At 44.3% G+C, this 13,009-nt stretch overlaps 1 protein-coding gene across 1 annotated transcript in view; it reads left to right on the plus strand.

Annotated features, from left to right (window-relative positions):
• LOC139654007 (contactin-associated protein-like 4) overlaps positions 1–13,009 on the plus strand; it is a 60,795-nt gene that overhangs the window by 10,820 nt on the left and 36,966 nt on the right. Inside the window, exons 2-6 of the mRNA XM_071531023.1 lie at positions 41–234; positions 3,018–3,165; positions 5,107–5,310; positions 11,543–11,718; positions 12,174–12,320. Of these exons, the coding sequence (XP_071387124.1) occupies positions 178–234; positions 3,018–3,165; positions 5,107–5,310; positions 11,543–11,718; positions 12,174–12,320 (732 nt within the window). The 5' untranslated portion in view covers positions 41–177. The remainder of the gene's footprint in view (positions 1–40; positions 235–3,017; positions 3,166–5,106; positions 5,311–11,542; positions 11,719–12,173; positions 12,321–13,009) is intronic.

Consider the following 13,009-nt stretch of genomic DNA (forward strand, 5'->3'; position numbering starts at 1 on the left):
AATCTCTGACACTCACTCTCTGCCTCTCTCTGCTGTCCAGGAGCTGGAGGTTGGTCTCCTCTGCATTCAGACAGATACCAGTGGTTGGAGGTGGACCTGGGGAGGCGGACCCAGATCACCGCCGTCGCCACGCAGGGCCGCTACGGCAGCTCCGATTGGCTGACGGCCTACGTATTGATGTTCAGCGACACGGGACACAACTGGAGACAGTACCGGCAGGAGGACAGTATAGGGGTGAGTCTGCTGTAATGAGGAATAAACAGTAACCAAAAGGCACTGGAGGGAAAAATGCATTGCCAAGAGCAGTTTAGGGGCAAGTCATCCGTAGAAAACACAATGTGTGGGTCAGCTGAAAAACAGCAGCTCTAAAAACATTACATTACAAAGAGGAAGAATGCAAAGGGGTAAGTTTACTGTAAAATATAATACATAAAAACAGTTTCAGAAACAGCACAATTAATGACATAATCAGCACCAAGAGTGGGTTTACTGAAAAATCAAAATCAGACTTATTACCACAACAAACAGTGCTGGCAGAGTCTGGAAAAGTACCTCATTGGATGAATATACATTAACTCTGAAACCATCCAATATCTCCAATATCATCTCAAAGTCTAATATCTGAGCATAACACAATGCATATTAATTCTGGTCTCACGTAATATTTCATATTTTAGCAGCAGCTTGGGAGCGAGCTCAACTCCAAATCAAGAAATGGAAGTTTGTTGAAGTTAAACCCATTTTCCTTCACCGTCGCAGACATAATTTACATTGTCTGGGGGGACTGGTACCGCCTGCAGCAGCAAACCCGCTCACCAGGAGCCTCTCACTCTTTATTAATAATAGATGGAACAATGAAAGGAACCTGGGCAGGGCGCCGCCGACTGCATGGAGCTGCTGTCAAACAGTTTAACCTCTGTTGACAGGAGGTTGGAGCTTTGGTCGGAAAGCCCGTCTCGTGCTGGAAAAGTCACAGCTTTGATTCCCGCAACAGCCCAAGGTGTCAATCAACAGTCTTCGAGCGAGACGTTGAACACTTGCCAGCTCCTTCATTGTAAGCCACTCTCTAGAAATGCGTCAGCTAAATGCCTAAAATGTAAATGAGAAATGAGCAAAAAAAAAAGCTGGCTGAGACCATGTGATGCCTTCGAAATTCTGCAGTGCAGCTGATACTCAAACCCATGTATGAATTCCTCCCTCTGGACTGGGGTTGAAATTCACAGCTGCTGCACTTTCCTCTGTCGCTCCATGTCTGCACATGTACTTTTTCACGCTCGAAACATTATTTTTCAAGCAAAAGAATGACTGATCTCCTTTGAACAACCTGCAGCATGTCAGAATGACGGGAGGCCGAGCTGGCCGCCGCTGATTGAACAATGCTGCTCCCACCTCGCATCACGCTCGATGTGAGGCAGAGGCAGTGGAGCGTCTCCCCTCACCTCCTGGTAGACAGCACATCCTTCTCGTTACAGTAGCAGCGCGGAGAATCGCTTTTGATTCCGAGCTGACAGGAGACAAAATTCTCCCGCCGAGAGAATACAACCCCCCTGAGGACTGGGAGGCGTTTGCTAGAAGTGTTTCTGGGGGAGAACGGGGGGTATGACTTCTCGCAGCTTAAAAACTTGTTGATTTGACACTCAGCATGAAGGGTGATAAATCCAGATCAGCTTTCAGAGTGTTTTTGAAAGCTCCATATATTAGTCAGGCCAGCTTAGTGCGTCTGTTAGAGAGGAGAGTTGACTGCAGAACAGCTGTATCTCTCACAGCTCCTCGCGGACCTCTCGGCGCCGCCGCTCTCTCTTTTTCTCCCCTTTTTCTCTTTCCATCCCTCTCTCTCTTTTGCCTCTCCTCTCTCGTTCTCTGCCCTTCTCTCTCTCTCTCTCCCTCTCTCTCTCTCTCCTTGACTGAGGGCTTGTCAGAGGCTGGTCATATTTCAAAAGACGCTCACCAAGTAAATGAGATGCCGCTCTCCTCAGCCTCCTCAGCAGGAAACAGAGCCATTTGTTGAGCTTAACGCTCGGCTGCCCAGCCGGCTCAGCCCTTCAAAGCACTGAGGACGGCACTGAGATCACAATTATGCAGCGCCAGGGAAGCCAATTTCTCTCACATAGCCACATCAGTACACACTCGCACACGCACACACACACACACAATGTCACACAGTCAACTTGTCAAGTACACAAGACTCCGACACAACTAAGCACACACGCTTGAGCCTATGCACGCACACACACAAATTCTGATTCTTCTTTTCTTTTGTTTTTTTTTGTTTTACAGATGTTAATGCGACCTCTGAGTGTTGCTCTGTGTGCGCTATTTGTCTTTCAACCAGAGAATCCCATCGGGTTCCCACAGGCAGCTGATTGGGGAAATAGAAGCCATTAGTCTCATAAGAGAGGCTCAGGATGGAGACAGAATTGGTTCCAGGGTTATTGATCACTGGACACACAGAGAGCGAGAGAGCGGGAGAGAGAGAGTGAGAGAGAGAGAGAGAGAGAGAGAGGCAGAGAGACATTATCAGCAGCTAGGATCAATGCCCTCTTTGAGCTCAAAGTTTGAAAATGCAGAAAGACTGTTTTAGGATCGAGGAGGTTAATGAGAGTTGTTCTCCACACTCGTCCTTTGTTTACTACAACCAGAGCTAGTGCTGCATCTCTCTCGTTTGAGGATCCGCTCATCGAAAAGGCGGTTCTATCTGCACAGCATGCGTTTCGTCAAGAGAAAGTTCAAAGACAGTCGCTTTTAGCCTCTAGGATAGGAGTGAAACTTCAGTGAGAATTTAAAAGAGAATATGTTCACTTAGTAGCCAGCTTGATTATAAGCATCATGATACAAAATAGATCCTGTGTTCTCGTCTGTGTGTTCTTCTGCTGTTCTCCAGGAACTAATTGCTACAAACAATACGCCATTAGAGCTGTTGTACACCATAAATATAGGATAATATGGATGGATGAATAGATAGATGGATGGATAATTGGGCAGACGGCTAGCTAGCATGTTGCTTTGTGTTTGTCCAGGCTTTCCCAGGTAACAGTAATGCAGACAGTGTGGTCCAGTATAAACTTCAGCAGCCGGTGATCGCTCGCTACCTCCGCCTGGTCCCTCTGGACTGGAACCCCAGCGGGAGGATTGGACTCAGACTGGAGATCTATGGCTGTCCTTACAGTAAGTCCACTCTGACTCCTTCACTTCAGTGGCTCAGCAACAAAGCAATGCCTGCTTGGACCCCCTGTTGTAGGCGTACACATGCAGAATGATGAACCTTGACCATGATTTTTATTTTCCCTTTTTGGGCTATTATTTTACAAGATAAAGGCATTTATCACAAAGATTAAAGGTGCTACGTGTAACATTTTAATATCAGTAAATCATTTTAACATTCATTTTGAGAGATTAGTATACATGAGAAATGAGACCATCACAAAGACTATCCATCTACACTGTATTTTACATTGCCACAAAGTTGGATTTGGAGGGAAATCTGCTTTTATGGCACAATGGGAGATTGCTGTATGGCACAAAGGGAAATTGCTTTATGGCACAAAAAAGAAACTGTTTATAGTAATATACAACTTTACTCCAGTTCATCTATTCTAATTGCATAGTTTCAACTTCACTTTTGCTTACTTCGTTGGAATGAATATTGGCTATTATCAAATGCTGTTATCGACTCTTCTTCTTCTTCTTGCGCTTCAAAATAAACACACCTGGAGCGACACCAGGGAGGGGGAGGGAGGACATCCTCTTTCCATCCTCTTTGAGGCAACAGGGTTTATGGGAAATGTGGTCTCAAGTTTGAGAAACACAGAATGCTGGACGTAGCACCTTCAAAAACACGCACACTCTTTCAGGGTTGAGAACTACTGATTTACCTCACTGGACTTTGAAGGTTTCAGTTTGAAGACTGTAGGTTGAAATTAGAGCTGTGAGAAAACACTGATGATAGTGGTGACATGTTGTGGTCACACCCATTTATTTTTATCACACAGATGCGTGATATGAGTTGTTGGACCCACAACAATAAAATGTAATTATTCACACAAACACATCTTTTTTAAAGTCTGGGGGGTTGCTGCTCTGCAATCATCAAAAGAAACGAGACAATGTGGTTTCGATGTGCTGTTTGAAGTGTGTGTGCATCGGGGGGGCACAGCTTGGTCTGGTTCATTAGAAAGCGTTCAGTCAGAGAGGAATTAGTAGGCAAAATCGATAACAATAACAACATCAGACACTAGATAATATGGGCTGTTGTCTGATTTAAGTGCTGTTTCTGTGTGTGAGGGGAACAAAGGCCACACTGTCTCATTATGGTGTTCAATAAGAATGGAATGAACTGTCAGAAGAAATGACAAAGGCTTCAGCTATGAAATACAAGCGCTTCATGAATTTGAGTTCACGGGAACAAGCTTCAGTTTGCTGCATTATAAGCATCCTAAACTAAATGTCAAGACTTGTTGTTTTGCAATGCGGCGCGTTGTGTCCACAATACTGTATTTTACCGTAAAGTTTATTCACCCACACACACCTCACACCTCTTTCAGACGTGTGCTTGTCAGTTTAGTAGTTAGGATAGAGCTGGAGGCTTTTCTTATTAAAGATATACCCTAGACAACTTCGTACGTTGGCGGCTCCAATGGCAGAAAGAGTTTGAAAACTGTTTGAACCCAGAAATCCTATAAGGTGAAGTCAGTAAACTGCACGGAGCATGCTAATGTTTATTAATCCGGCCGGTCTGTGATGCTTTATACCAAAGAGACGAGAGAGGAAAAATATCTTCCTGTGGGCGGTGAAATGTCCATACCTGACACCAGAACTACATTTGGGTAATAGAGGGGATCTAATAGGTGTCAATTAGTGGGGATGGGATGTTCTTCTCTGTTGCAGCCCCACTTTGTGATTTAGGCTGATAAGACAGGTGTCATTTTACATAAAAATCTTGCCTAGTGCAGCTTTATATGTGTGATTTATATACTGTACATACCAGACCTTTAAATTGATGAGGCTTCAGGCCCTGAAGAGTGAAGCTCTATTTTGACTCTAACTTTGTGACTGCATACTGTATCTGTGTTAGTAAATCTCTGCCTGCTATACCTTTGTGTTCTGCAGCCTCTGATGTGGCGAGCTTTGATGGCAGCAGCAGCCTGCACTACAGGTTGAGTCTGAGGCCGAGCCGCATGGCCAAGGAGCTCATCTCTCTGAAGTTTAAAACCCTGAGGAATTCTGGGACGCTGCTCCACGCAGAGGGACAGAGAGAACACAGCCTCACTCTGGTGTTAGAGAAAGGAAAGCTTCTGCTCTACCTCCGACAAGGTAACACTGATCTCCCAATATATACAACCATATACTCATAGTATTGTATTGGTGCTATCTTCCACTCAAATATTGCTTGGTGGATTTCTGAATAGTTTGCAGTTATATTGGTGTCAAATGTATGTAAATGTCTCCAACTACTGCATCTCACACAAGAATGATGACTTCTGTTGCTATTCTCCCCTCAGTATATACTGTTGAAATCTCCCTGACAAAAGGTTATCTCTCTGAAAAATATAGCACAAGATCTATAATAATCGCAAATACTTCATCGTAACTTGTCTAGTTTTGGTTAAGTTAGATAAGATTCCTAGGGGGGCTGGATGGGTCACATTTTATCTCAGGCACCACTGATCAGATTTCAATGAAATTTGGGGGAATGATGCATCTTAACACTGTGTCAGATGGTGTTTTGGACACTATTTCTGAATTGTCATTTTAGTTGGTGTTTTTGTGTGTTTGGATGAGATTTTGGTTTGTGCTTTTATTTTGAAGATTTTAAGCTTCATGTACTGTTCAATCCTGACCCTCAGGACCCAGAACCCTGCTGGTTTTCATTCTAGCTGTCTAATCAGGGACTAAATTACACCTGGCATGCCAGGTGAGTGCAGTTAACTACCTGGAGGGATCGAAAACTGGCAGTACTCCGGTCCTGAGAAGCAGGATTGAAAACCACTGAGAGGCACATTTATTTATATAATTTATTTTTTAAAGTGCCCACCTTTTTAAGCTTTTTTAAGCAGTCACCTTGTTGCTCTTTAAGCAGGAACTCTGGTGGGATTTGATCCCAGGCCGCCAGCGGTCGAGTGACTGACTGGGAACAGTCAGTTTGGTTGGAACTTTGGACATTTAAATTTTATTGAGGAAGAGGAAGTTTGGAAGTGGTTTACTAGCCTTGCAAGCAAACACTGAAGCTCTATATATCTGCTCATTCATTGTTAATCGCTCTGAATAAGTGTGCCAGCTAAACTGTACAGTGTAATGATGTCCTGAGGCTCCAGAGCCTCTCGTCTTCCTCTATATAAGTTTAGTGGTGAGCACATTTTTATCCCCACAATGAATTGGAAGGAGCTATGGATCAGTCTCCATCCATCTGTTTGTTTGTGTCTCTGTTTGTCAGTTGTGGTTTCTAAGATACTACTGATCGGATTTTGAGTAGACTTGGGGGAATGATGCTTCTCACAGCTTAAACTGATTAGCCCAAGGAGGGGGCGCTACATTGTTTGTTGTTGTTTGTTCGTCCATATGTCACAAGCAGTACCTCAAACACCGCTGATTGGATTTTGACAACGCTTGGAGAAACTGTGTATCTCACCAATGGAGGCACTACAGTTACAGGTCAAAACAAGATGACACAGTTGTTACTGATTGGCTGCGAGGGGGACTGCATCGTTCGTAGGGGACGACATGTTTACTGTTGCCTTGTTCTTTCTCTTTCTGCCTCTTTCTCTGTTTTGTCTTTCTTTCTCCCTCTCTGTCAATCTCTCCCTCTATCTCTTTCTCCCTCTCTCTCAGCTTGATGTTCTCTCTCACCCTCTCTCTCTCTGTTAAGCTATGATGGATGTTAGCGACATGTGTTAAGGCTGAACTCTGCGGAGCACAGTGGACTAGCACAGTAAGACATGATGCATGGCCTCTACCAGCACAGCATTGTGGAGGCTATGGGAGAAGTGTGTGTGCGTGTGTGTGTGTGTGTAGGTGTAAACGAGGTTAAACCTGAGGTGTTGTCAGGTTGCCAGGCTGTCGTATTATCACCATATGGCACACCTCTCATCAACCATGCCATCTGGCCGCTGAAGTACTCTACCTCTCTGCTAACCTACCACCTATTCATCCCTGCCTTGCTTCCTTCGTCCCTCTCTCTCTACTTCCTTCCATACCTCCCTTCCTCCCTTCTCGTAACCTCCCTCCATCCCTGTCTCTCTCTACATCCCCACCTCCACCCACCCCTCCCTCCAGAGTTTACAGCTCTAGTTTAGTTGAGCCTCCCTATTCCCTGATGGCAGGTATTGTCTGTCAGCCTATAGAGCGGTGTCATCTGCAAAACCTGTCACCCTCTGATCAGCTCCCTGGATGACGTCTGTCGCATCTCCCTGCTAGACCAGAGTTGATAGTCAACAAACTACTAGTGGAACTCTGGGTCTCAGAGGAGGGAAAATAAACCCCACCCATTGTTATAATAGAGCAGAGATTAGGAGGAGCTGTGCTTATCCAGCAATAGAGCGACACAGAAAAAAAAAACATCCCCTGCTCTGCCTCTATCACTCCGCTGTCACTGCATCCTGCCACCTAACTCTCTTTTCTTCACTCTAGCTCTCTCCGTTTCCCTGCCCCCTACCCTTTCTTTTCCTGCCTCCTCTATTTTCCTCTTTCTCCATTGTTATTTATCACAGCCTTTCTCATATGTCGCCCCAATTCTAGACAGACTCTAGATTTTTTCAAAGATGATTATTTGCTTTTTTCAATTGCATGCTCTTTGTCTTTCTCCTCTCTCTCTCGCGCGCTCTCGCTCTCTCTCTCTCTCTTGCCCCCCTTCCCTCCCACTCTCCTAGGAGTTTGCAGTCTGCAGACGGTGTAATTTAGATCAATAGCTTGGAGCATCCAGCCTGAGCCACAGCATGCTCTCCCACAGTCAGCTATTGGCTCGAGAGTCCGGCAGAAGAGAACAGAAGAAAACAGAGCAGAACAGAATATAATGGAACAGAAGAGAACAGAATAAGACAAAACAGAATATAACAGAACAGAAAAGAGCAGTATACAACAGAACAGAACACAACCTGAAGATTGAAGTTGAATCTTCTGTCCACAGCAGAGTGTGAGAGATTCTCGGGGCTTTTCATACTTATCTCCCCCATTTGGCAACCTGATCCCGTTCGTCCCTGGCCTCTCTTTAACAGTGATGCATATCCCATCATGAGGAAAACAAGCTGGCTGAGAAAGAGGAGCTAGAGATGGCTAATGATGGCTAACACTGAGCATCAGGGACAAGTGTAGCTTATAAAAACACACACGTAAAGTGCTGACCCAGAGCGGACATGTTTGTCTTTGCGAGACGAGCCTCTGTAACAGCCATGGACAAAATGAATGAATGGAAATAGATAGATAGGCATATAGATAGACAGGTAGACAGATAGGCAGGCAGCAAGTAGGCAGACAGACAGACAAATAAATAAATGCAACGAGGAGACAGTTATGCCCACTCTATCTGCCCGTGGCTGTCCAACCAGTAGGAATAAATTGGCTGGCTCATTAAGATTTATGTCTGCTATCCAAAACCATCTCATTTCCTCTCTGCTTTACATTCATCAAAATGTCAGTTTGCTATAATGTTGCCCACTGGTTCATAATTCAGTTCAATTCTTAACTGTCACTGGGAAGTTCTAATACCCCGGCAGTAAATACGCCGAGGGTTAGTGCGTCCTGCTCCAGTGCATTCTGGGCGAGGGGTGTTAAGTATAGCCGACTAAATTAAGACGGTGTCAGAGAGGCAGACAGGGCGAGCTGCATGTCCAGCTGAAGCCTGTCTTTACAGGGCTGGCTTCCATTTTTCATTATTTTCAATGGTAAGGAGGACATGCTGTTGCTTGTTTCTTGCAGTGCTGAGAGCTGGGTATGTTTTCAGTGCTAGAGCTTTAACAGTTTTTCAAGTTTTAGCAAATGAAAAGCACGCTCAAAGAGGTTTTCAGTGATCTCACAGAGCAACAAGAGCCTCGACCAGAGCTTCCCCCAGGCTTCTGCTGAGTGCTGTTAGCTTACAAAGCTGTGAGCTTACAAAGACACACTTTATGCCCAAGTCATAAAGTGTGTCAGCTGGCACAGTGAATAGAAGACTATGAGTTGTGGTCATTACTGCATTTACTTACTTTATCCCACTTTGTCTATTAGGAGTAGAAGTCGATGTAATGCACGCCTGGCTCCGGTTCTCTCCTGTCTATTCCAGTACATGGCAGATTACTTGATAGACTCAAGTGATATTTATTCCTCTGCCTGATTTTGCTGAAATTCAATTGATGGAATGTATGATTAAATGTATTTACCACTGTTGTTTACCACTACCCAGTGGCATAACTTCCTAATTTGGAATCTCCCAAATACATAGTGGGGAACTTCCCATGCAAAGCTGACATTTCGGAGACAATCGCTCATTTGAACTCCCTCTTTAGTGATGACCCCAACAGCATTAACCGCTTAGCGTGCCAGTAAGCCTACTAGCTAACATCTTTGGCTAGTGCTGTCACCCACCAGAAAAAAAAGGTGCAATCATTTTGGTACGCTCCTTGCGGTGAAGGAATGTAGTTGCCACAGCCTTGTACCCAAGCCTTTTCCCTCAGAAGTTACAAAACGTGTACAGCTCTTGCTTATGTAACTGTGGGTGCTGCAGGATGATTTTCAACACAATATAATGCTCTGTTTAGTTCTTATAAGATGTTTCCCCCCATGGTTAACTTCTGGTGCAGCTCCTTATAGTGATTTACAGTGAGCCTCCAGGAGAGTCTGTTACAGTCTCATAAGAAGTTCAGACAGCAGCCTTGGCATTTACAGGGAAGCCACACACTCATATCAACTGAGATAACCACCAATACTGTACTGCACTCCCTTACGCTACAATAGGTACCCTGCAGCTGACTTCTTTTGTACAGTGGCAATGTGTGACTCATATTACAAAGTTGATGAGCTACAAACAATACAAGAGAGGAAAGGCAAATCTAAATGATTGACCACCAGAGGGAGAGAGAAAGCCCGGAGACAGCACTGAGATTCTTGCCAGAACATCAGTGTACTTCTTCCTTTTTCTCAAGATGTTTTATGGTAATACCTCAATTCCCACCCGTGACCCAAGCTGAGAATTAGTTTAGAGAATGTACATTATTTTTACAGTCGAGCTATATTTCAAGTGCGAGCAAGAATGAAATGCTGAAACAATTATAACAGTCTGTCTCCTGATAAGACCTGTCGTCGTCGTCCTTCATAAACAGATTTAGACTCGCAGCGAAGAGCCGTAATGGAATAGCAGACAGAATATGATTAGGTGATATTGCCTCAGGGAGCTGTCTGGAAAGGTAGACTCCTGGAAAGTAGTGTTCAACACAGACGCTGCACCTTTAAGACAAGAACATTCAATCTAACTCCATTCAGCGTGGATAAATGGGGCAGTTATTGCGGTGTTAAACAGCCATGCGTCTTCCAGGTGGACAGTAAGGACGGCAGAGTTCTGTCTCTCTCAGAGTCTCCTCCCTCACATCTGCTGTGGGACCGGAGCGGGCCACGCAGCCAAGGAGAGAGGGAACGAGGGAGGGAAATAAAGATTGACAGAGAGGAAGTGAAGGAGAGAGAGTTTCATGAATGAAAGTCAGGAAAGTGTTTTTATGTTTGTTTGCCCCTCAGACCGCTCATATTGATCTCTCCCTCCCTCTTTCCACTCATTCAGGTTGTAATCAAATATGTCATCACTAAATGGGCTGAAATGAAAGCCTGGACATAAGGTCCATAATCTCTCTCTCTCTCTCTCTCTCTCTCTCTCTCTCTCTCTCTCTCTCTCTCTCTCTCTCTCTCTCTCCATCTATCTATCTCTGGATGACGTTGCCTCCTTTGAAGAGAATCTCCTTCATATTTAATGATTGAGTGTATCTAGCTTTTTTTCTGCTGTATCGCTCCTTCTGTCAGCAGAAACTCTCCCCTCTCCCAACACTTTAGGGGATGCAGAGACGGATCCAGTAATTTGGACCTGCTGGTGTTGGTCTGTCATTAATTATGTCCTGCTATCTTTTTGCAGCGTCATCATTTATTGGGCATGGCCCTCCTCCCTGCCAGCATACAGATATCCAGTGCTCTCTAATGAGTGCAGGGTGACCTCGGTGATCTGCTCCCTGTTTGAAACAAAGATGAAAATATTCCGCTAAAGCTGTTACATTTCCACATCTGGCTGTGTTTTGATATATCAAACACAAACAATTTGGTTAACTCTTCTTGCAAAGCAAAAGCGGAGGTATAAACTCATCTCCTTCCAACATTTTCAGACTGACCTTGAGTTTTTGTTTTTTTTATTCCGACATAGAAGAGAGTCTGTAGACGTTAGAAAAAAGAAAAGTTCCTCAGCAGGTAGTCTAGATGAGAGGGTTCCTACATGATCTGGAGAGTGCAACTGACAACATTGATTGTTCTCCGCATCTTCACCCTCTCCTCCTCCTCCTTATTCTCCTCCTCTTCCTCCTCTCCTCCTCACGTGCTCCAGGTATGAGTTCGTCCCCTGGCAGCCAGCATCTGGTTTCTGTGGGCAGCCTGCTGGACGACCAGCACTGGCACCATGTGAAGGTGGAGCGGCTCAGCGCTCACCTCAACCTCACCGTGGATAAAAACAGCCAGCAGGTTCACATCCCAGCAGAGTTCAGCCACTGGGACATTCACCAGGTGGGCGGGACTACACACACACACACACACACACACACATATACACAGGTGCATGGTTTGTTATTTCTAATCTCTTTAGGATTACTGCAAAATGGTTGACACTGTATTATAGTGTTTATCATAATACATAATTATGGCCCCTGTTTCTGATTGGCTAAGTCACATTAAAAGTCATTGTTAAATACCTGATAAAGGCACACTTGCGGCTGCATAACAGTTAATTTAATTATTAATTCAAATATAATATATTAAAAACATAAATCTTCATTCATACCAGTATTAGAACTGCATTGCCTGGTGGAGGAATTACACTTGATGATTGGTTTTGCATTGTGCCAAATAGCACCTCTTCTTCTTCCAGCTGCTCCAAAAATCCCTGTAAAGCATTGCCTCTTGGTTCTTAAATTTAGGTATTTATACCCGAGGCCCTGAGCATATTTTGTTTTCACAAGCAGCTGAGTCTGGGAGCTGTCCAGAGCCATGGATTTCAGAAGCCAGTCCTCTCCAAGAGGAACTTCCACGGCTGCCTGGAAAACCTGCTCTACAACGGCCTCAACCTGATTGACCTGGCTAAACAGAACGACCACCAGGTTACTGCGCTGGTAAGTGAGTTTACAGCAGCTTTAGAGTATCTCTATGGTAATCTGACAGAATGACAAATAGGTTACTGCAGAGGTAAGTTGGTTCACAGTGTGGTGGCTATAGGACAAGGCTTCTGTAATGGTAAGTTAGGTACCTATGATAACCCAACAGATATGACTTAAAATGATAAATTATTGTTGTTGTTGTGCACCATGTGTGTTTCTGAGTATGTTGGAGTACATGACAATACAATACAATGTGTATGGTGAGATACTGTGCATCTACCATTGTGCCTCTATCAGTGTTATTACTACTGTATACTGTACTATATATTGTGAGCTGTATTTACCTTGTGAGATAATGTGCATCTATCTGTGGTGTACAGTATATAGTGAGCTGTGTAGTGATCTTGGAATTGTGAGCAGGGAATGAAAGGTTTCGATGTTCAACTCCTGTACATTCTGCCTCCATACCATTCAGTTATTCAACATACATGAAACACCATATTTCAGGCTACTGTGCAAAACAGTGTAGCAGTGAACGACAAGTCTAAAATCTTCTGTTTGTTAAAAAAGACACGATTAGTTGTTATGTTTGTGCTGTCGTTGCCCAGTTGTTAACCTCGTTTATCAGCAACCATATTAAAATTCTACCGAGATGCGAACCTTCAGAACAAGGTGATGGATCAATTTTGTTCACTTCAGACTTA

Source organism: Centroberyx affinis, unplaced genomic scaffold, assembly GCF_046629955.1.
Source record: "Centroberyx affinis isolate AG114_WGS23_722 - 3 ecotype Tasmania unplaced genomic scaffold, CSIRO-AGI_Caff_v1 ptg002023l_1, whole genome shotgun sequence".
In the NCBI taxonomy this organism is placed as follows: domain Eukaryota; kingdom Metazoa; phylum Chordata; class Actinopteri; order Beryciformes; family Berycidae; genus Centroberyx; species Centroberyx affinis.